Source organism: Schistocerca cancellata, chromosome 9 (assembly GCF_023864275.1).
Source record: "Schistocerca cancellata isolate TAMUIC-IGC-003103 chromosome 9, iqSchCanc2.1, whole genome shotgun sequence".
Taxonomy (NCBI): domain Eukaryota; kingdom Metazoa; phylum Arthropoda; class Insecta; order Orthoptera; family Acrididae; genus Schistocerca; species Schistocerca cancellata.
In genome coordinates this window covers 174,008,322-174,031,821 of record NC_064634.1, presented here as the reverse complement: position 1 = coordinate 174,031,821, position 23,500 = coordinate 174,008,322, and the positions used below count along the sequence as shown (strand labels likewise).

The following is a 23,500-nucleotide window of genomic DNA, read 5'->3' as shown; positions in this document are numbered from 1 at the left end:
ATTTTGTACTGTTCCAACAGCACTGGTGTTGCTGAGCGGTGCCTGCAGGGAGCCATCCATAAGGTGCAGTCATCGGCTATCACCCACAGCTTCCAGTTTTCTGCCGCCATGTTGTGTATCATGCACTTCTGTCGGCATCGTACTGTTCATCCGGAACCAGAACTTAATCTTAATGATGATCCAATCACTGTAGTGGAGGCATAGTGATTCTTAGGACTGGTTTTTGATGCCTGATTGACTTGGCTACCTCACCTTTGTCAGCTTAAGCGGAAGTGCTGGCAGCATCTCAGTGTCTTCTGCTGACGAAGCAACACCAACTGGGGTGCATATTGCTCTGCTCTACTGCAGCTCTACAAAGCCCTAGTTCAGTCCCGCATTGATTATGGGAGTGTAGTTTATGGTTCGGTGGTGACCTCAGCATTGCGTGTGCTCAACCCAGTGCACCACTGTGGCGTTCGCCTAAGAACTGGAGCTTTTAGAACGTGTGTCGGTGACTAGTGTCCTACTGGAGGCTGGAGTCCCTCCATTGCAGATCCGATGTGCACAACTGCTCCCCAGTTATGTTTCACACATTCATAGTTCTCCTGAGCATATGAATTACCGTCTCCTTTTTCCACTCGCGGCAGTTCATCTCCTGCATCGGCGGTCCAGGTCAGGGCTAACAATTGCAGTTCGCGTGCGATCCCTTTTGTCTGAACTGGAGTTCTTCCCTTTCCCACCTCCCATCCAGGTCCATCCGCATACACCTCCATGATGTACACCTAGGTCGCAGATTCATCTGGACCTTTTGTATGACCCTAATGACTCAAGTTACTCGTGCCACTATCTGCTGTCACTTCCTCTCGATTCTTGATGTGTTCCAGGACTCTGAAGTGGTTTACATTGATGGCTCAATGGCTGATGGTCATGTTGGCTTCGCCTACATCCATAGAGGCCATTTTGAACAGCATTCCTTGCACGATGGCTGCAGTGAATTCACTGCAGGGATGATGGTCATCGCTCGTGCACTTCAGTGTATCTGTTCATGCCCCGAGGAATCGTTTCTTCTGTGACTCCTTGAGCAGCCTACAAGCTATCAACCAGTGCTATTCACACCATCCTTTGGTAGTGTCCATCCAAGAGTCCTTCTGTGCCCTGGACCAGTCCCGTCGTCCAGTGGTATTTGTGTGGACCCCAGGACACTCAGCATCCCAGGCAACAAACTTGCTGACAGGCTGGCAAAACAAGCTACACAGAAACCGCTTCTGGAGATGAGCATCTCTGAACCTGACCTGCGTTCTGACTTACACCCCTGTGCCGTGAATACCCACCTGAATGTCGGTGCGGCGCCCGGTTGACATTGACCCATATTCTGGTGCACTGTCCCACTTTGACTGCCCAGCGACGAAATCTTGGGTTACCGGACTCGTTGCCGCTAATTTTATCTGACAAAGCCTCATCAGCTGATTTAGTTTTACGTTTTATTCATAAGGGTGGGTTTTATCATTTGATCTAAGTTCTAGTGCATGTTCTTTGTGTCCCTCTGTGTCCTCCATCCTAGTGCTTCTAGGGTGGAGGTTTTAATGTGTTGCAGAGTGGCAGGCTTCTCCTTTCTTATTCTCATGGTCAGCCCTCAATGCTAATCTGCTTTGTTGTTTTAATCTCTTCATCTCGTTTCTTGCATTTCTGTGGTGTTCTTGTTCCCTTTTGTCCATTTACATGTTTGTTGCCCTTTATTGTTCTTGTGATATTTCCTTTCATTCCATTTTGAGTTGTCAGTCTTAATTTTTTTATTCTCACACTTGTGGCATTGTTTCATTCAGAATAAGGGACTGATGACCTTATAGTTTGGTGGTCCCTTTACCTCTATTGTAATCCAACCAAACAGCCAAGAGTTGAGAAAAAATTAAGAGAGGAACAGTATGGCTTCAGACCTGGGAGATCAACTGTTGATCTCATATTTGTCATGAGGCAGCTCTAGGAGCACCACTTTGAATTTGGGGAAGACCTCGTGATGTCCTTTCCAGAGATAGGAAAGAAATTTGGTAGCCTCTGTAGAAGAGAGGTCTGGGAAGCACTAGAAAAGAAGGGAGTGGAAAAAGAAACAGTAAGCAGAGTGGAGGAGAAGTACTGTGGAAGCCTGAGTTGTGTGAAAGTGAGAAATGAAAGGACGATTTGGTTCCAGCAAACAAATGGTGTGAAACGGGGCAGTGCATTGTCACCTCTCCTCCTCTTTGTGGACTTGGATGAGATAATGACCAAGACACCAGAAAAAAAAACTGGAGAAGACAAGATGAAAGCAGTGGTGTTCATGGATGACTTGATAATGTGGGGAAACAGAGGAGGAGATTCCGGCACAGCAGAATAATTGGGAAGAAACTATGAGACTGGGAATAAAACTTAAAGTAAACAGATGTGATATCCTGGTTATGACTAGGGAGAGGGGCACACCAACTAGCAGAATAAGGATTGTAGGTGAACAGTTCAAGAAGGTGGAGAGTGTCAAATACTTTGGAAGTATGATAGAGGAAAAGGGAAGAAATCAGAATGAGATCAGTGAATATGGTAGAGAGATAGAAGCATTCCTGGAAGTGTTAAGAGCCTGGCTTGGAACAAAATATACAGAAGTTACTACATCTCAGTGCATCTGAAACATTGATAATGAAAAGAGATGTAAGCGGATTACAGGCATATGAAATGAAGTTTCTCAAAAACAGAATTAGAGTAAAGAAGAGAGATATGATTAGGAATGAAAAGATAATGGAAATAGTGAGAGGAAGCCTTGCAGAGCAGAACAGAAACATCAAGGCTAAAATAGTATGAGCTGGAAACGGTTCAAGATGATGATGATGATGATGATGATGATGATGATGATGATTTAACTAACTGTTTAAGCTAGTTAGGTCTCTTGTCTGTATAGTCTATTTCTTGAACCAGTTTTAGTTGTACTGCCTATGATGATAGCTCTTCTTGATGTATTCTTCAGTGATGTCAGTATGTGAAGAGAATGGATGGTCACTTCCTGCCACAGATATCTGGCACAGAGAGCTCGTGCTCTAGCTGCAGCCATTTTCGCTTTCACACTGGCATCCATTTGCTATGACTGCTACAATTTACAGCTGCCTCAGTTTTATCTCACTTTCCATCTAATTTAAGCTAATGACACACGTTTTCAACCACAATGACGAATCACAGAACCCTGGAACTAACCTTTCTCATTTCCAGTGAATCAAAAAACTGATGACCAATATGTTTAGTCCTATGAAACCAATATTCATTTCATCAAATTTCTTACTGATATCCCAGACTCCAGTTGCACTATGTACAAATGAGGGACTGATGACCTCAATGTTTAGTTCCTTAATTCCACTTCCCAACCAACCAACCTTTCCACCAGACCTTGTTCCTCAACTATTTTTCTGTCTCTTCCTTTTTCTGCTACCAAAATTCAGTCCTTCATCAAATTAAATTTTTGTCTCCCTTATCTACCTAAATAATTTATTCTATTTCACCATTTTTTCTTTCAGTCTCTCCATCAACTGCAGAGCTATTAGGCATATACATTTGTTCTGCTGTGGTGGGTCATGTCTATCTTAGGGTTGATAATCTGTTCACCATGTTGTTCAAAGTAGCTTACCCTATTCATTACTAGACCTACTTCTGCATTACTCCTGTTTGGTTCTGTGGTAATTACCATGTACCTACCTGACCAGAAATCCTGTTCTTCATGCCGCCACACTTCATTAATTTATTTCCACTAATATTTTAACAACTTTAACGTGTCCATGTCCCTAACTGAGCTACCCAGTTAAGGGATTTAACATTCTTCACTCTGACCCATATACCGCCAGACTTGTTTCTTCTAATGATGTTCTCCTGAGTTGTTCCAACTCTGAGGATCAAATGGGGACAGTTTTACCTCTTTAATATGTTACCCAAAAAGGATGTCCTTGTCATTTAACCATACACAAGATCTGCATGTCCTTGGGAAAAATAATGTTAATACTAGCATATCAAGCTATGTTGACTGTCAGTACATGGGCAGAATAGTCAATCATCCAGATAATTGCACCTGTGACAACCAACAATGATGCTACCCATTCTTCAGGAACCATTTGTTAGTCTGGTCTCTCCACAGATACCATTCCTATACATGTGATTGCAACTGCAGTTCTGCTCCCTGTATTGTTGAGGCACACAAGACACCCAACTGTAGCATGGTCAATGTTTCATACTATCTCTCACACTTGCTTATCACAGTCCACAGTTTTAACAACCGTGGTGTTGCTTGAAACTTGATACTGCATTTCAATTTATACCAGTGACATCACCTAGCACATCTTAAGGGCTAGGTTATGTTGGTAGGCCATAATTTGCACATTTCACAGCTATATATATGCCCCCCGGTCGAAATCTCTCAACTTTTAATACATTTGAAGGCTTTAATAACAAAATGTTCCCTACTTAAGACCTCCTGGTTCCTGCAAGAGTCTCCATACAGTGATGGCTAAAATACCCGATTTTCTGATGTCATAGTTCCTATAATAGTTGATAGCATTCATCATCACAGCTGATGGGTTGATTAGCCTTCGGTACTTCTGTGTTTGTTACTTTTTTATTAAAATGATAATGTTTCAATGTATAATTTAAGCAAATGGTGAAATAAAGTGTGGAATAGTTAATTCTATGTTCTTAAATTGATCACTGAAGGATATTATAAGACACACTGTGCTGATGGAGTCATTGAACTTATGTTAAAGACCCAGTCCATCTTCTGTTAATAGTATATTGAAATTTACTGGTACAACATACCACATCATATGTTTGGAAAATGCTCAGGTCATTCCAATGTCGAAGAACTGATACATAGAGCTACAGTCCTATCTCACTGAGGTCAGTTAATTGTAGAATTATGAAACACATTTGTTTTAGCCACAGTACATTGTTCTTAAGGTAGAGGCATCACCAAAAGTTAAAGTGGCATCTATGACACCTCAGGTAAGTGTAATAAGTTTGCAACTGGTCATGATAGATATCAGTTTTCCAACAGTTAGGACAGTTCAGTGAAATTTGGCATTAATGGGCTAAGGCAACAGACGATCGAAGCTAAAAGTATGACATCACATTCAGTGCCTCTTGGGACTGGGTGCGTGTGTTGTCCTCATTATTTCATCATCATCGTTTGTGAGAGTGACTAGATTGGACTGTGAGAAGAAAATGGACTGTGTAAACATTGGAACTTTTTACGGGCGCTGATGACTGCACAGTTGAGCGCCCTACGAACCAAACCTCATCAAACATTCAGTGCCTTTCCTGGGCTTGTGACCGTATTGATTGGACCCTAAATGACTCTAAAACTTTGGTACTGATCAGAGAGTGCCATTTTCAGTTGGTAAGAGTTGATGATAGTGCTTTGAGTGTGATGCAGACCCCATGAAGCCATGGACCCTAGTTGTCAACAAGGCATTGTGAAAGCTCTTGGTGGTTTCTTAATGGTGTATGCTGTAGTCCAACTAAACTGATCATCAACTGGAAATGGGTATGTTTGGCTACTTGGAGATCGTTTGCAGCCATTCATTGGCTTCATGTTCCCAAACATGTTAGTGGGCCACAATTGCTCACGATTGGTTTGACAAACATTCTGGACAATTTGAGTGAATGATTTGGCCCCCCAGATCGCCCGACATGAATCCCATTGAACATTTATGGAACATAATCAAGAGGTCGTCCTTGTAAGAAATCCGGCATCAGCAACACTTTCGAAATTATGAAGGGCTATATAGACAGTGTGGCTCATTATTTCTGCAGGGGAGTTTCAACAACTTATTGAGCCCATGCCACATTGAGTTGCTGCACTCTGGGCAAAGGGAGGGTCGACACAATATTAGGAAATATTGAATTACTTTTGTCAGATCAGTGTAATATTGTACCCATTGATCTCCTAGACACTTTCTTTCACATTTCTATTTCAGTTCATCCCTTCACTGCCTCAGCTCAGCAGATGACTGGCCTTTATAGTTACACAAGAGCGTATGCCACTTGGTCTGTGTGTGTATCATCTCTCTTCAATTTCCATCTGTTATTGTGGATACATTGTTCTAAACATCTTGTAACTGTAAGTTCATTGGTGAAAGTCTTTCTAAGTATTACAATTTCCACAAACATTTAGAGCGTCTGCAATTCTACTCTAATGCAGGCCTGGAGTAAACCCCTTCATCTCCTCTATATTATCAGCCCAAACAAGCGTTGTTATCCTAACAGGGAAACAGAGTAACACTTGTCAGTGTAATGCCAACTATTAGGCCAACTCCTCCATCGAAAGGGAAGTTTGTAGCGAGAAATTAACTGATGAATCAGGAGATAAACTACCTGCAGAGAGGTTTTAAGTTGATTTCTGCCTGGCAGAGGAAAAAGATGAAGGAAAGTTTCCATGCAGATTTAGGTTTTCCATGGTGTCACTAAATTCCTTAAAGTGAATTGTTCCTACAAAAAGAAAAGCAAATTTCTTTCCCCATCCTTGTCTAATTCAAACACACTCCATCTCTAATCACCTCAATTAGGTGGGAAATCAATCTCTAATCTTTTTTTCCATTCTGGAATGTAGTATCCCAGCTTAAGAATGATGTGTGTACAGATACCCTTAGAATTTCGTGCTGCAGCATTCCATTTAGGATAAATAGCTGTATTTGGGGGTGAAAATCTAAGAGAAGGGGGAAGGGCAAGAGGAAAGAACTTCTATGTATGAGATAATATTTGACCGAATTTCTCTTCTACTACCTGTGATCTGCCTGGCTAAGGCCAGCAGATTCCTAACTTGTAAATAACTTGACACTGGATGTAACTCTCATAACTAATTTTGCTTCACAAAAAAATAAAATGTAAGAGGAGATCAAAAAGTTTCCATTTGAAAGCTGTATGGTCCAGAATCAGAATAGTAATCAGACAAAATCACTGTGAGACTTGAGGCAATCATCCCAGCAGTGTTCCAGTGCTCCAGGTTTAAGATACTTGTTTGTTAAAACATTATGTCCTGCTGCATGGAATAGTCTGTAAATATTTGCCGCACATGCTCATCTGAGAGGAATCTTTGATCATTCAAACCCTTTTTTAAGGGACCAAAGGTGTGATAATCACATGAGGTGATATTAGGAATATATGATGGCTGCTTGAATGACTCCCACTTGCACTGGCATAACTTCTGTGTTGTGGCATTACCAGTATGAGGCTGGGCATTATCATGAAACAGCACAGAAATTAGTGAGCCATTCCACAACAGTGGTTTTCAACAGACATGCTGCCACATACACATTCTTCATTCTCAGATGTATGTCTACTGGTGATTGTCCTTTGGCAGTAAAAAGAAAAATATAACAGCATACTGGTCTTGTTTGGTTGCTTTTGGTAATAACATTGAGATAGTTCACATTACGGCATTTACCACACGGACATCAGCATTACGGCATTTACCACACGGACATCAGAAAGACACGAATGTGACACTAATCCTTTGCCTACATACTGGTGCTTATATACCTGTACTGGAGTCGCACTGCATTGCATATACACTGCAGCTATGCCCTCAAATAGAAACTTTTGGGTCACCTCTTATAATTAGAGCCTTTAAGCTTGCAGTTTATTTTAAACTGCAGTAAAAGACCAAATCTTCAGACAGCTAAAGTTTATTTACCGAAAGCTGATGCCAGCTCGTGTTGCATTTCACGCTGAGCTCGTTGAGTACAGTTATGATCCTCTTGCACAATGTAAAGAGCTAAAACAATAAGAGAAAATGTGGACTTGGAAGCACCGATTAAAAAATGTCATATATCTCCCAGCTGGCAGCAGTCCTTCCGATTCAGTGTCACTTCACTCAGTCTGTGTGTCAGCTTTGCTGCTAATTTCATTAATACTTCTCAAGTGGCCTTGTAAAGTTAAAGTGACCCATTCCACTTTCAAGACTTTCCCAACTCCTAAAAATTCGAGGATGGTCAGCAGGAATCAAAATGGGTGGGTAGCTTTACATCGATAACTAGCAACTCTATTACACTTTGTGTGTGTGTGTGTGTGTGTGTGTGTGTGTGTTGAAACTGCAGTTTAATTAAGAAGACATTACTTCCATCCTGTGTTTTAAGTGCAGATCTTTGTTTCATTTTTAGGGGTTTAGAAAGAGAGCTATTAAACTTTGTAATCACACCATCTCAGAATATTTGGAACAGATAGTAAAAGCCCCCTAACCATGTGTACAAAGTCATATCATCATGAACTTCATGTATTTTTCTGATTTGTTCTTTTCCATTAGGCTAGATTGGTTTTTTTAAGAGGCATATTCTGATTATGGATTGGAGAAAATGTGTTTCTTTGTTGACAGGAAACTTTGGCGAATTTGGAGAGGCAGATATATGCTTTTGAAGGTAGTTACTTGGAGGACACTCAGCTTTATGGGAATATTATCCGAGGTTGGGATCGCTACCTCGCTAGTAACAAAAATACCAACAGCAAAGCAGATAAACGCAACAGAAAATTTAAAGAAGCTGAACGTCTCTTTTCCAAGTCTTCCATTACCTCAATGGCTGTAAGTAGCTATTTAATTTTTAAAAACGTACCTATATGCTATTATAACAGTATGATTCATTCATAACAATGGGACCATAGAAAAAGATTTCAAAGTCTTCGAAGATTTCAAGACAGTTACCAACTTTGAGACAGAAACGAGTGTAAAGATTCTTGAAGATTCTGTTCTTTATTTTCTTCTAATATCAATACTTTCAGTGGAACTGTACCAAAGTAGAACTTTATTGGGAAAATTAATAAATTATGAGGCATAACCCACTGCCATTACTTGTCTTCAGAAGGCAAAATGTGTAGTACTGCTGATACACACATATAAAAGTAAAAGCAATACACTACCTAGCTTTTTGAATTTATAGTCCCTTCATCAGGGGTGAGAGAGATATATTGAGGAAGGTTCAAAAGGAAGGATGGGTCACTCATACCTCACAATGAGAGACCCCCAACTGTAGTGAGGACCAGAGTAGACAAAAGATGAAGGGGGTGAGAGTTTCAAGATGACTTTTATATGGTGTTAGGAACATATCTTCAGTTTTGTTTCTGTAATATATTGTTGATTAGTTAGGTACGTATTCTATGACTAACTTGCACAATATACAATGATGTATTAACAAGTCCACTTCTTTTTAAATGTGACTGCATTTGAGTTGATATTACTAAAAAAGAATAGTAAAATAATAGAAACATGTACATATTTTTTGTGTTACACGGCCTAAATTTTTAAATTGGAATAGAGGGAGTTGCTAAGCAGATTTTTATATTTTTTTAATTTTTTTTATTAATATATACTTCAACTTTGATTTTTGGAGTTGAATTGTTCACCCCTTTCTGAGCAAAGTCAATTTTGATGAAAATTAATGAAGATCATTCTCTCTTCTAGTATTATAAATATGGGCATCACTATTCTTTCTGGACTAAAATGGTGTATTTACAGGAAATCTTCATGAGAAGATGTATATTTACTGATGCTTGCTTAATATATCTGACTCCTTAACAATTGTCAACAACATTATCATTACAGCTTCACATATTTCTTACTGCATGCTTCTGTTGGAAACCTTTTCCAAGATGATTACCGTAAAATATAACCCCATAGAATCTGGGTTCAATTCAAATAAACAGTGCTTATCAAATGTTTCAAATTACATTCCATATCAACAGGAAAAATTATTTTTATTACAATCAGAATTATGTGTAAAGTGTAACTTTCATGTATCTCATCAATAAGGTGATCTGAGATTAATATAGTGTGATTTTCTCTTAAATTATATTTTCTGAGAGTGGTGTCATAGGTCTCAGTGCAGCTCACCTGCCATACTTCATAGCTACTGGAATCACTTGATTATTCTTCATGTTTTGTTGTCATTGTTAGTAAATATCCTCAGACTGAAGATCACACAATACTAGTTTCATACCATCTAACGAATGGGCTTAAAAATAAGCAAGATTTTGTTCTTTAATGGGACACAAATTTACTTCTACAATGTAGGAAAAGACAGGCATAATTAAAAGACTTTTAATTGTGTCTGTCTGCAACTTAAAGTGTCTTCTTTATAGTAAGTAGCTATCTGTGTTTTCCTACATGGAGTTTCCATTGTTTGGCAAATTTACTTCTTTCACCAATGCTGGGCACCACAAGGAACACCCTATCAGTGTTCTTTACCTGGGTTAACTCCATCTAGTACCTTTCAGAACATCAGAGAAAACATCCTAGACAATTTTTTGGAAAAGATAAATGAAATAGCAAAAGTAAATAAACCCCCATCACAGTTTAGTGAAACACTAACAGTGTTAATTGTTTGCAAAATGAGAGAGTTGGTGGCAGAATTGGAACTGTGAATTTGGACATGAGTCATTTTTGAGCAGTCAGTGAGTGTTGCACACAAAGAGTCATTTTTGAGCAGTCAGTGAGTGTTGCACACACAAGGGGGAGGATATGTGGTTGAGTCGTAGTCTGGCACACAGTTTCTATCTATCACAAAGTTTTTGAGCTGCTTGAAGCTGCACTGTTAGTCTGTGTTAAATATGTGTTGGTTCCTCAGTTCTAATTATACAGAACACGTCAGTTCAAAATCTCAGTCAACCAGTTCGCACCTGTAACACATGCAGCTACTCAACATTTTTTGCCTTCATTATATGACTGTTCTTTTAATTTTCTCCATAGATAGACCTAATTAAACCACAGCATATCTTTTTATTATTGATTGTAAATGTAATACCATTGTTTTAACCTAAGTGTATATTGCTTTTTCACTTAGACAAGGGAAGCAACTTTCACTGGAAAGTGATGTCAAAATGATATAGCATATTTGTCAACTGCTAATCTAGTGCTCATTCCACTCGCAGCAATTTAAGCAGTACTCATTGGTTTCTGCCTAACCACACCTTGGAAATCATGACATATTTGGAAAAAAACAGCCGGATATTTGTGACCAGAAAGAATACATACTGAAGTCACAGGATCAAAGAAATTCAGCACTGAGCCGATAGTCCTCTTATATGTAAATAACATTAAATATTGCAGAATTGGATGACATTAACAATAAAGTCCCAGAATCTTTTAAAGTCACAAAGATGAATAAAAAAAGTATTTGAACATAGCAGTTCCATAACTCCATGTCTCTGACCACTACACTATGGTGAACACATTTTGCTTTCAACAACAGTGTCTTTCACCATAGGCTCTCCCAAGGGCTTTTACCACTGATGTGTATTTAACTGACACTTAACTGTAACAAACTGTATCAACACTTAATGTGTTTGTGACAAATCTTTACATGCCATTGCCTTGAAGTGGAATACTGTCAAAACACACTAGTCATGAAGACCGCTGTTTGTTTTAGCCTTTTGTCAAAGGCCTTCTTGTGAACTAGAAAACACACACATGCACACGCACAACCACTGTCTTTGGCTGCTGTGGCTTGACTGGGTCGTAACTGCATTTGATGGAGAGCAGCAATCTGGTGTTGGGGTAAGGGGGTGGCATGGGATGGGGGGGGGGGGATAGCAAGGTGGGGTAGTGGAAGGCATATAGCTGCTTGTGGGAGCATGTAGTGACATCGTGGGAACACGGTATGGGGTGCTAGGTACAGTCATGAGGTTTTGGTGTGTGTGTGTGTGTGTGTGTGTGTGTGTGTGTGTGTGTGTGTGTGTGTGTGTCGGAGGGGAGTAAGAAAAGGAGAGAAGTAGAGAAGGGGAAAAAGACGAGAGGATGTGTTGGTGAAATAGAAGGCTGTGATGTGCTCCCGAGTAAGAGTGAGGGTGGGATTAGATATGTGTAGAATAGGGACTAGCATGAAGCAGGCAAAAACGAATACAAACGTCTCAAAAATGAGATCGACAGGAAGTGCAAAATGGCTAAGCAGGGATGGCTAGAGGACAAATGTATGGATGTAGAGGCTTATCTCACTAGGGGTAAGATAAATGCTGCCTACAGGAAAATTAAAGAGACCTTTGGAGATAAGAGAAACACTTGTATGAACATCAAGAGCTCAGATGGAAACCCAGTTCTAAGCAGAGAAGGGAAAGCAGAAAGGTGGAAGGAGTATATAGAGGGTCTATACAAGGGCGATGTACTTGAGGACAATATTATGGAAATGGAAGAGGATGTAGATGAAGATGAAATGGGAGATACGATACTGCGTGAAGAGTTTGACAGAGCACTGAAAGACCTGAGTCGAAACAAGGCCCCCGGAATAGACAACATTCCATTGGAACTACTGACGGCCTTGGGAGAGCCAGTCCTGACAAAACTCTACCATCTGGTGAGTAAGATGTATGAAACAGGCGAAATACCTCAGACTTCAAGAGGAATATAATAATTCCAATCCCAAAGAAAGCAGGTGTTGACAGATGTGAAAATTACCGAACAATCAGTTTAATAAACCACAACTGCAAAATACTAACACGAATTCTTTACAGACGAATGGAAAAACTAGTAGAAGCCGACCTCGGGGAAGATCAGATTGGATTCCGTAGAAATACTGGAACGCGTGAGGCAATACTGACCTTACGACTTATCTTAGAAGAAAGATTAAGGAAAGGCAAACCTACGTTTCTAGCATTTGTAGACTTAGAGAAAACTTTTGACAATGTTGACTGGAATACTCTCTTTCAAATTCTAAAGGTGGCAGGGGTAAAATACAGGGAGCGAAAGGATATTTACAATTTGTACAGAAAGCAGATGGCAGTTATAAGAGTCGAGGGACGTGAAAGGGAAGCAGTGGTTGGGAAGGGAGTAAGACAGGGTTGTAGCCTCTCCCCGATGTTATTCAATCTGTATAATGAGCAAGCAGTAAAGGAAACAAAAGAAAAATTCGGAGTAGGTATTAAAATCCATGGAGAAGAAATAAAAACTTTGAGGTTCGCCGATGACATTGTAATTCTGTCAGAGGTAGCAAAGGACTTGGAAGAGCAGTTGAACGGAATGGATGGTGTCTCGAAGGGAGGATATAAGATGAACTCTTGTACATACGAGGTACTGGGGCAAATAAGCTGCACTGCCATCCTTAGCCTGGCGTTCCTCTCATGTTGTGGTCAGGGAGGGGAACGACTTGGGGTAATATTTCTTAGCATTAAAGTTAAACTCTGACCGCTTAGAGACTGCTGGCGGCAGACCACCAGCAAGAGATGACGTACTACACTTCATGGCGTGTCATCTGCCATGATCCCACCCACTCCGACAAGGGGCCTCCCCATGGGCACCACCCAGCCGCAGCAAAGGCCACCTGCATCACAGGCATCAGCAGAGCAATCCCTGTGTGGTCATGGGGCTACAACCAACAGGGTACATGGCAGCCCCACCACAACGGACTGGCTAGCGTACTGGATATCAGGTGCAAAGAAGTCCATGGTCATCGTCGATGCAGAAATCGCCAATGCATAGTGCAAGGTGGAAATGCACCCAGTAAAGTGTCCTCGCTCAAGAGATGGGGAATGGGTAGGACTGCAATGCGATGATGAGAAAGTGGGCTAAATATCTCAATGCATGATGGACACGATGCACCTTGTAAGGCACCCTTCCCCAATTGGTTTGCTCTTCAGGAAAATTTTGAAGAATGGAGGTCAAACCCTACAGGGGACCATCACATAAAGGCCGAAACGCGCGAAATCCGTTTTAGTTGCCTCGTACGACAGGCAGGAATACCTTGGCCTATTCTAACCCCCAGACCTGCAGAGGGGGCCCCACCTGATGGCTAGGAAACTGTCACATGGTAATTGCATAAGTGAGCAAGTGTTGGAACTGTTGGAAAGTTAAGATCCCTTCTTCGGTGAGGAGACTGTTTACAGGACTAGTCTGGAAGGTGCCAGTGGGTACTATTACTTCAAGGTCCTGCACTAGGTCCAATAATCTCAAATCTGAAAGAGCTGCTGTGCCAAAAAAGGAAGCAAACAAAATGAAATACAGACACTAAAAAATGAAATTGACAGAAAATGCAAAATGGGACAAATAGATCAATCGATCTCTCTCTCTCTCTCTCTCTCTCTCTCTCTCTCTCTCTCTCTCTCTCTCTCTCTCTCTCTAAGAAACAGTTGTATGACTACCAAGAGTGCAAATGGAAAAGCAGTACCGAGCAAAGAAGGGATGGCTACAAGGAGGAATGATGATACCAAAACACTATGCAAAAGAAATAAACTTGAAAAAACTATTATAGAAAGGAAAGAAAAATGAAGTTGATATGAGGGATGTTGACATTGTAATTCTGTCAGAGACAGCAAAGGACTTGGAAGAGCAGTTGAACGGAATGGATGGTGTCTTGAAGGGAGGATATAAGATGAACATCAACAAAAGCAAAACGAGGATAATGGAATGTAGTCGAATTAAGTCGGGTGATGTTGAGGGTATTAGATTAGGAAATGAGACACTTAAAGTAGTAAAGGAGTTTTGCTATTTGGGGAGCAAAATAACTGATGATGGTCGAAGTAGAGAGGATATAAAATGTAGACTGGCAATGGCGAGGAAAGCGTTTCTGAAGAAGATAAATTTGTTAACATCAAGTATAGATTTAAGTGTCAGGAAGTCATTTCTGAAAGTATTTGTATGGAGTGTAGCCATGTATGGAAGTGAAACATGGACTGTAAATAGTTTGGACAAGAAGAGAATAGAAGCTTTTGAAATGTGGCGCTACAGAAGAATGCCGAAGATTAGATGGGTAGATCACATAACTAATGAGGAAGTATTGAATAGGATTGGGGAGAAGAGAAGCTTGTGGCACAACTTGACCAGAAGAAGGGATCGGTTGGTAGGACATGTTCTGAGGCATCAAGGGATCACCAATTTAGCATTGTAGGGCAGCATGGAGGGTAAAAATCGTAGGGGGAGACCAAGAGATGAATACACTAAGCAGATTCAGAAGGATGTAGGTTGCAGTAGGTACTGGGAGATGAAGAAGCTTGCACAGGATAGAGTAGCATGGAGAGCTGCATCAAACCAGTCTCGGGCCTGAAGACCACAACAACAACAACAGGGACTAACAAAAGTTGAAGCAGGGGGCAGGGATTCAGAAAAGCTGGTGTTGTTAGCGAGGATCCAAATGGCACAGGCTGTGAAGCAGTCATGGCCACAATTCGTCAGTGGCCATTCATGAGGACAGACTTCTTGATAGTCATCATGCCCACATAGAAGGCAACACAGTAATTGCAGTGTGGTTCGTGGATCACATGACTGCTTTCACAGGGTACCTTACATCTGCAGAAAGATCAGAAATCCATCATCTAAAAACTGATCCCAACATGCTGACAAAGGCTCTAGTGCTGTGGTTTTAAACTGCAATCATTATCTGGTGGAGGGACTCTGCCAGCCGTCAAATTCATCCACCTACAAATCCTGTTGCAGTAACCCCATTCCAGAAATCCAACAGGATCTCCAGCCCCTCCTCAATTTCATAGGCCCGTCCCAGGAGCTCTCCCTGAGTCTGTCTCTCCCTCTCTCTCTCTCCCTCCTCTGACCCATACACTCCCTGCACTCATATCTTCTACATGCTTCCTGTAGTCCATAAACCTAACTACCCAGGATGTTCCATTGTGGCCAGTTACTGAGAGAACATCTGCTCTCATGGACTAACACCTTCAGCCTATTACCCATAACCTATCCTACACTAACCATTTCTTCCACTAATTCTCCACAGTTCCTGTGTCTTTACCACACAGCATCCTGCTCATTACTCTTGATGCCACCTCCCTCTACACTGTCATCCCCAGTGCCCGTGGCATTCCATTATTGAACATTATCTTTTCCATTGCCTGAGTGACTCCAAAAGTACAACCTTCTTCCTGGTCACCATGACCAACAATATCCTCATCCACAATTACTTCTCCTTTGAAGGTATCATCTGCAAACAATTCCAGGATACAGCAATGGGTATGTTCATGGCACCATCCTATGCCAGCCAACTCATGGGCCATCTAGAGAGTTCTTAACTACCCAGATGTTGATGACATCTTCATGATCAGGACAATAGGTGAAAGAGTAAGGACATTCTATTCACATTATTCCAGAACCTCAACACCTTCACTCCCATTCACTTCACATGCTTCTCCTCGGGCCAGCAAGCCACCTTCCTTGATGTTGACCTTGACCTCAAGGATGGCCACATCACTACCTCTGACCATATCAGACCTACCAATTGCAAGCAGTACATCCAGTTCAACAGCTGCCTCCCACCCATACCAATAAGTCTCTTCCATACCAATAATTCCCTTCCACACAGCCAAGCCACCCATGGTTGTTGCATCTGCAGTGACGAGCCATTCCTTTCCAAATATGCTGAGGGTCTCACTGAGGGCTTCACAGACTGAAATTTCCCACCCAACATTGAACATATGCATATCTCCCATGTCTGGTCTCTCCAGTCTCCTAACATCTCCCATGTACCCACTGATTGGCCGCAAAGGAGCCCACCGACTAACCACCAAGGAACATTCCTCTCGTGACTCAGTACCATCCAGGACTGGCAACAACTAATATGGATATGACTACTTCTCCCCATGCCCTAAACTGAGCAATATCCTACCCACTATCCTTGCCACCCCTCCCACAATGGTATTCCACTGCCCACCGAACCTTTGCAATATTCTTGCCTCGTATCGCAGCAATAGACCTAGATGCAAGACCTGTCCCATACATCCTCCCACCACCACCACCACCACCACCACCACCACCACCACCACCTACTCCAGTCCGGTCATAAATATTTCCTGTCACATCAAAGGCAGTCATGTGATGTACAAACTAAGCTGCAACCACTACAGTGGTTTCTACATAGGCGTTACAACTAACAAGCTATATGTTCTCAAGAAAAGCCACCAACAAACTGTAGCCAAGAGGCAGCTGGACCACCCAATTGCTTTAACATGCTGCCTAAAACACTGTTCTTCACTTCACTTCAAGGACTGCTTCACACCTTGCGCCATCTTCTGGATCCTCCTTACTGACACTAGCTTTTCTGAATAGCACAGATGGGAACTCTCCCTGAAATATATCCAATGTTCCCATAACCCCCTGGACTCAACCTTCACTAGTCCCTGTTAACCTCCCAGATGTACCTAGCAGCTTCTATCCTATTTTCACCATGTTCCTGTCCCCTCCCACAAGCAGCACTATGCCTTTCCCTACCTCATCCTTCAACCCTCTCTCCACACCCTATGCCGCATCCTTACCCTCACTGCCAGATTGCTACTCCCATCAGGCAAAGTTACAACTCCATCCATCGACAGTGGCTAGACACAGTGGTCATGTGTATGTGGGTTGTTTGTGTGTGTGTGTGTGTGTGAGAGAGAGAGAGAGAGAGAGAGAGAGAGAGAGAGAGAGAGAGAGAGAGTGATTTCTACTTCAGAAGAAAGCCTTTTGGCCAAAGCCTGCAATGTATAGCAGACTTCATGTTGTGCTTGTCTGTGTCTCAATGTCTCCTGTATGCGGTGAGTAGCAGTCTATCCTTTCCATAATAATGTTGTTGTTCCATCCTGGACTTTGCATAAGTTATAATATGAGCTCCTGTCGAGTTTCATGGAAGATACGCCATTTTCCTAGTAAGAATCAGGTGAAAAGTAAGTCGTCCTCACTTCCTTTAACTAAATTAAGCATTCTAATAGAAATCCTGTTTCCTGTGCCTATTTCAATATTGTGACTTTAATGCTTTCCACAGGGGCAATTCTTGCATCAGGTGTTGTCTCCTATGACTTTTTAAAAAACCCACGTCATATTCCTGAGAAAAATATTTGGTTTACTTCAAATACTACCCATACTTACATTGAGACAGAAGGACGCTTTACATTTTTAGATATTACCAAACAATTACTTGTGTCTTTTATTTTCTTAGAGCATGAGTAATCTCACTAAAAGCAAATGAATAGTTTTTCTCTTGTAATAATCAGTTTTACAATCACAGTGGTGGTCTACCTTAATTAACAGCCAGCTTCAATTACGAAAGACAAATAATGTTTGAGGAGCCGTTTTTGAAAGTCCTTACATCCGAACAGTTGTGTGTGTTATATTTGTGTGCTATGGCTGGTACCTGTAGATGGTAGCTCCAACTTTCGCTAGCTTCCAGGCACCAACCTCCATTTCCACTCATGGAGATAATTCTAAACACTGCTTCTACTTTTGGGATAAGTAACCTCACATGAAACGTATCTACATCCATACTCTGCAAACCATCATAAGGTGCAGCCTTACAATCCCTAGGTGAGTGATACATAGGGGATTATTCTTAGAGCCATCATTAAAAGCTGATTCTTGAAGAAACTTTGTTAATAGACTTTCTTGAGATAGTTTACGTCTATCTTCAACAGTCATCCAGTTCAGTTCCTTCAGTATCTCTGTAATACTTTCCCACAGATCAGTCGAACCTGTAACCATTTGTGCCTACCAACTCTGTATACATTCAATATCCCTTGCTAGTCCTATTTGGTATGGGCTCTACCCACTTGAGCAGTATTCTAGAACACTCAAGAGATTTGTAAGCTGTCTGCTTTGTAGACTGATTGCACTTCCCAAGTATTCTACCAACAAACCAAAGTCTACCAACTGCTTTACCCATGACTGAACCTATGTGATCATTCTATTTCATATCCATACAAAGTCTTACACCCGATATTTTTATGAGTTGGCTGATTCCAGCAGGGACTTATTGATTTTGTAGTCACAGGTTACTATGTGTTTTTTTGTGTGAAGTGTACAATCTTACATTTCTGAACATTTAAAGCAAGTTGACAATCTTCACACCACTTTGAAATCTTATCAAAATGTGATTGAATATCTATGCAGCTTCCTTTAGATAATAATTTATTATAGATAGCTGCATCATTTCTAAAAATTCTGAGGTTACTATTATTATAGTCTGCAAGATCATTAATATACAACATGAACAGCAAAGGTCCCAACATGCTTCCCTGGGGCCCACCCAAAGTTATTTCTACATCTGACGATGACTCTCCATCCGAGATAACATCCTATGTGCTCCCTACCAAAAAGTTGTAATCCAGTCACAAATTTTACTTGATACCCCATATGACCAAACTTTTCACAATAACGATAGGTGTGGTACTGATTCAAATGCTTTTTGGAAAGCAAGAAATATTGTATCTACCTGACTCTTTGATCCAAAGCTTTCAGTATGTCAGTACAAGTTGAGTTTCATATGATCAGTGTTTTCGGACTCCTTGCTGGTTGGCATGGAGGAGGTCAATCTCTTCAAAATACCACATTACGTTAGAGCTCAGAACATGTTCTAAGATTCTACAACAAACTGATTCAACGATATTGGATGGAAGTTTTGTGGATCACTTCTACTGCCCTCCTTGTAGATGGGTGTTATCTGTTCTTTCTTCCAGCTACTGAGCACAATCTTTTGTTCAAGGGATCTACACTAGAAGAGGGAACATCTGAGCTGCAAATTCTGATAGGGATTCCATTGGGCCTTGGAGCTTTGTTCAATTTTAACGATTTCAGCTGTATATAAACACCACTGACACTAATACTTATTTCATTCACCTTTCATTGGAGCAGATGTCCTGGGTTTTCCTTTGTAAAGGAACATTTGAAAACAGAGTTAACATTCCAGCTTTTGCTTTGCTGCCCTCGATATCAGTTCCTGTCTGATTTGCTAGGGCTCAACACTAACATTGGTGCTACTAACAGCCTTTACGTACGACCAGAATTTCTTTGGGTTTTGTAAAATATCATTTGACAATATTCTGCTATGGTAATCATCGAAGACATCACACATTGCTCTTTTGACAGTCAACTATGTTTTATTCAGCATCTCTCTATCTATAGCCCTATTTACAAGGTAATTACTACAAAAGCGTCATAAATGTATGTACATATATTTAAAGTGCATTGAAGTAATGGTGTGCCACAGTCAAGCTCATCTGGGGCATAAATTTCAACTACAATTTGCCACTGTGGCCTGGCAGCAGAATTGGAATGCGACTGCACTGGAATTAAAAGTGAAGTGCAAAAGCTGGTAACAGTTTCAGATATTGTAAGAGTGTGAGTGTGTGTGTGTGTGTGTGTGTGTGTGTGTGTGTGTGTGTGATGATGACGATCATGAAACAAAAAATGTTCTAAATTTTTTTTTGGGCTCAAATGCCGGTTCTCTAAATTTCCACAATAATACCTCACAAAAAGATCATCATCTGCCCTCCAGGGATTTCAGTTTGAATTCACAAAGCATCTCCGTAATACTTGTGTGCTGATCAAACATACTGGTAACACATCTAGCAGCGCACCTCCTAATTGCTTCGGAGTCTTTATTTTAATCAACCTGATGGGGATCCCAAACACTCAAGCAGTACTCAAGAATGGGCCACACTACCATTCTGTAAGCCATTTCCTTTATAGATAAACTGCACTTTCCCAAAATTCTCCCAATAAAATGAAATCGAGCATTTGCCTATTGTACTACCAATCTGACATGCTCATTCCATTTCTTGTCACTTTTCAGTATTACACCTAGATATTTATTTGATGTGACTGTGTCAAGCAAGCAGCATATTATTAATACTGTATTTGAACATTACAGAATTGTTTTTCCTTCACATCCACATAACATTTTTCTACATTTAGAGCAAGCTGCCATTCATTACACTACTGGAAATTGGGTGTAAGTCACCCTGTCTGCTCCTACCATCACTCAACAATGACACCACCCCTTAACCACAACAGCATCAGAAACAGCCCTTAATTGCTGTCCACCCAGTCTGTCAGATCATTTGTGTATGTCGAGAATAAGAGTAGTCCTATCACACTTCCCTGGGGACGCCATGGAGGACAATGTAGTAGGGTCTATTACTTAAAAAAAGTCTTTGAGCCACTCACATATCTGGGAATCTAATCCATAAACTTAGACCTTCATCAGCATTCTGCAGTGGACCACCATGTCAATCATTTTTAGGAAATCTAGGAATATGAAAACTGCCTGTTGCTTTCCAGTGATGGTTTGTAGGACATTGTATGGGAAAAGGTCAGGCTGAAATTGCACAAGAGATACTTTCTAAATTCATGCTGATTTGCGGACAGAAGCTTTTCTGTCTCAAGGAAATTTAGTATATTCAAACTCAGTATGTGTTCAAGCATACCCATTTTAAGGACATTTGTCTTTAATTATGTGGCCCTTGCTTTTACCTTTCTTATATAGAAGAGTCACCTTTGCTTTTTCCAGTCACTTGGGACTTCGCACTGGGTAAAAGATTCACAATGAATGCAAGCTAAGTAAGGAGCCCATTGCTGCAGAGTACTCTTTGTAAAACTGAATTGAAATTTCATCCATACCTGGTGACTTACTTGTTTTCAAGTCTTTCAGTTGCTTCTCTATGCCAGGGATGTCTCTTTCTATGTCCTGTATTTGGGTGTCTGTGCAGCAGTCAAATGATGGATGTTTGTTTGCTCTGCTTGCGTCAAAGATTCGTTAAATGTGAAATATAAAATTCCGATTTTGCTTTTGCTGTTTCCTATTGCCACCTCAGACATCAATGAGTGACTGACTACAAGTCTTATACCCACTTAGTGATTTTACAAATGACCAAACTTTTCTCAGCAAGGTCTTTTGCTAAGATACGACTGTGGAAATTGTTGTATACTTCGCGCGTTGGATGCACGAAATTCTACTAGCTTTTGCGTGTCGAGATTTGCACATTTCTGTTTTAAATGGGAGTGCAGCAATCTCTTTTCCTTCAACATTCTTCAAATTGGATTATGAAACCATCATTCATTTAGTGTGACATACATGTCCAGAGCGCCATTTACAAGCAGTTTAAATTTTATCCATAATTCCTCTATGTCAGTCATATTGGAACTAAATGGTGTTCATTCATTGCTAACAACTGCCGATCTGCTTTTTTACACTAAAAACTCTCCTAACATTCTTGATTTGTTTATTAACTTCAGCAACGATCATTACCATGATGGCCTCGTGATCCTTAGTCCCCGTCTCTGTACTGACACTGTTGATAAGGTCAGGCTTGTTGTTAGCTACAAGTTCTACAATATTTTCATTGTGTGTTGATTGCCTAACTAGTTGTGCAAGGCATTTTCAGAAGATGTGTTCAAAAGTACTTCACAAGACCGTCTCTGTCTGTACTACCTGCAGTGACTCCATAGATATCCCAGTTTGTGCTCAGTACATTAAAGTTGCCACCAAATAATACTAATACTAATTTTCCGCACTGCTAAGTGCTTCCCTTGAATGATTCTACAGCTATTACCGTGGAATCAGGTTACCAGTAAAAAATCTAATAATTAAGTTCATGTAGGCCTGCTTCTTGTGTCCAAATAACTTCACAGTCAGACTCAGTTTCGACCTGGTGTGTAATCTGTCTTTACACTATACATTCCATGCCTCACTAAATATTTCAGACCTTTCTGCTATGGGTTTCTGCCAGCTCTTCCAAGAATAATCGAGTGCAACTACTTTCCTGGAGGGCAGTAAGTTCAGGAAATTTGTTATGAATACTTTGACAGTTTTCTGTTGAACAGAATATCTCAACTTTGTACATGATCTGATTTTTCTCTGTGTGTATCGGCTGGTAAACATTCATCAGAGGACCTCAAACTATCACCTAACCTAAATACTACACAAGTACTGTGCTACCCAAGTAACTGCTTCTTTTGTAGTCACCCTGACCCATTAAGGGGAGTCTTACTACTCTCCACCCCATAATACTGGCCCATAAATCTGCAGCCGTGACAATTACCAAATCAACAGAGCCTCCGCCACTTGGCTGCAAACCGTAGGACCCTGATCAATTCTGGGTACAGTACTGTAGTGTGTGAGCTCTGCTCGCACCCTGCAAATGAGGCCAGCAGTCTTCACCACTTCTTCAAGCTGCCTGCAGGAACTGAAGATGGCCTGAGAACCTAAGAGAAATGCATCATTGGTGCCGACATGAGCAACAACTTAAAGATTAATTGCACCCTCAATAGCTACAGGCAGAGCTTTGTGCACATCTCAGACGATGGCTCCGAGCAGATGGGCTGAGTGCACATTGGAATTGTTTACAGCTCTGGACACTGTTTCCCTAACGAGCTCCGTAAACTGGCTAAAACAAAGGAGCTCCTGACAACTAGCAAACCCCTCCCCCCATGTGTCTGCTTGGACCCTGCTGAAGGAATGACCAGATGTCCACTCGCAGATTGAATGGGCAAGGCCAGATGTCGAGCCTCCATATTGACTCTCCACCTCGAGGGACGCAACTGTAAACAACCTGCCACTCACCCTGCATTGTGTGCGGACAGCCCCACCCGTGCAACAGGTACCGCTGGAAGACGCTCCAACATCAGAATCCATGGGCAAAACCAGTTTATTCACTGCTGTCACACTTTGAGGCAGCAGCCTGTAGATGGCTGGCAGCAGCCTGCAGCTAGTTGACTGTGGCTATAAGCATCTTCGGCTGTTCACAAACTGCAGCCAGATCCTCCAGCGTCTGCACACAGCAAGCACACACCCCACCCATCTTA

The 23,500-nt window shown here is 41.2% G+C and overlaps 1 protein-coding gene across 1 annotated transcript in view; it reads left to right on the top strand.

Annotated features, from left to right (window-relative positions):
- LOC126100557 (chromatin modification-related protein MEAF6) overlaps positions 1 to 23,500 on the top strand; it is a 53,367-nt gene that overhangs the window by 21,780 nt on the left and 8,087 nt on the right. Inside the window, exon 2 of the mRNA XM_049911175.1 lies at positions 8,345 to 8,548. Within this exon, the coding sequence (XP_049767132.1) occupies positions 8,345 to 8,548 (204 nt within the window). The remainder of the gene's footprint in view (positions 1 to 8,344; positions 8,549 to 23,500) is intronic.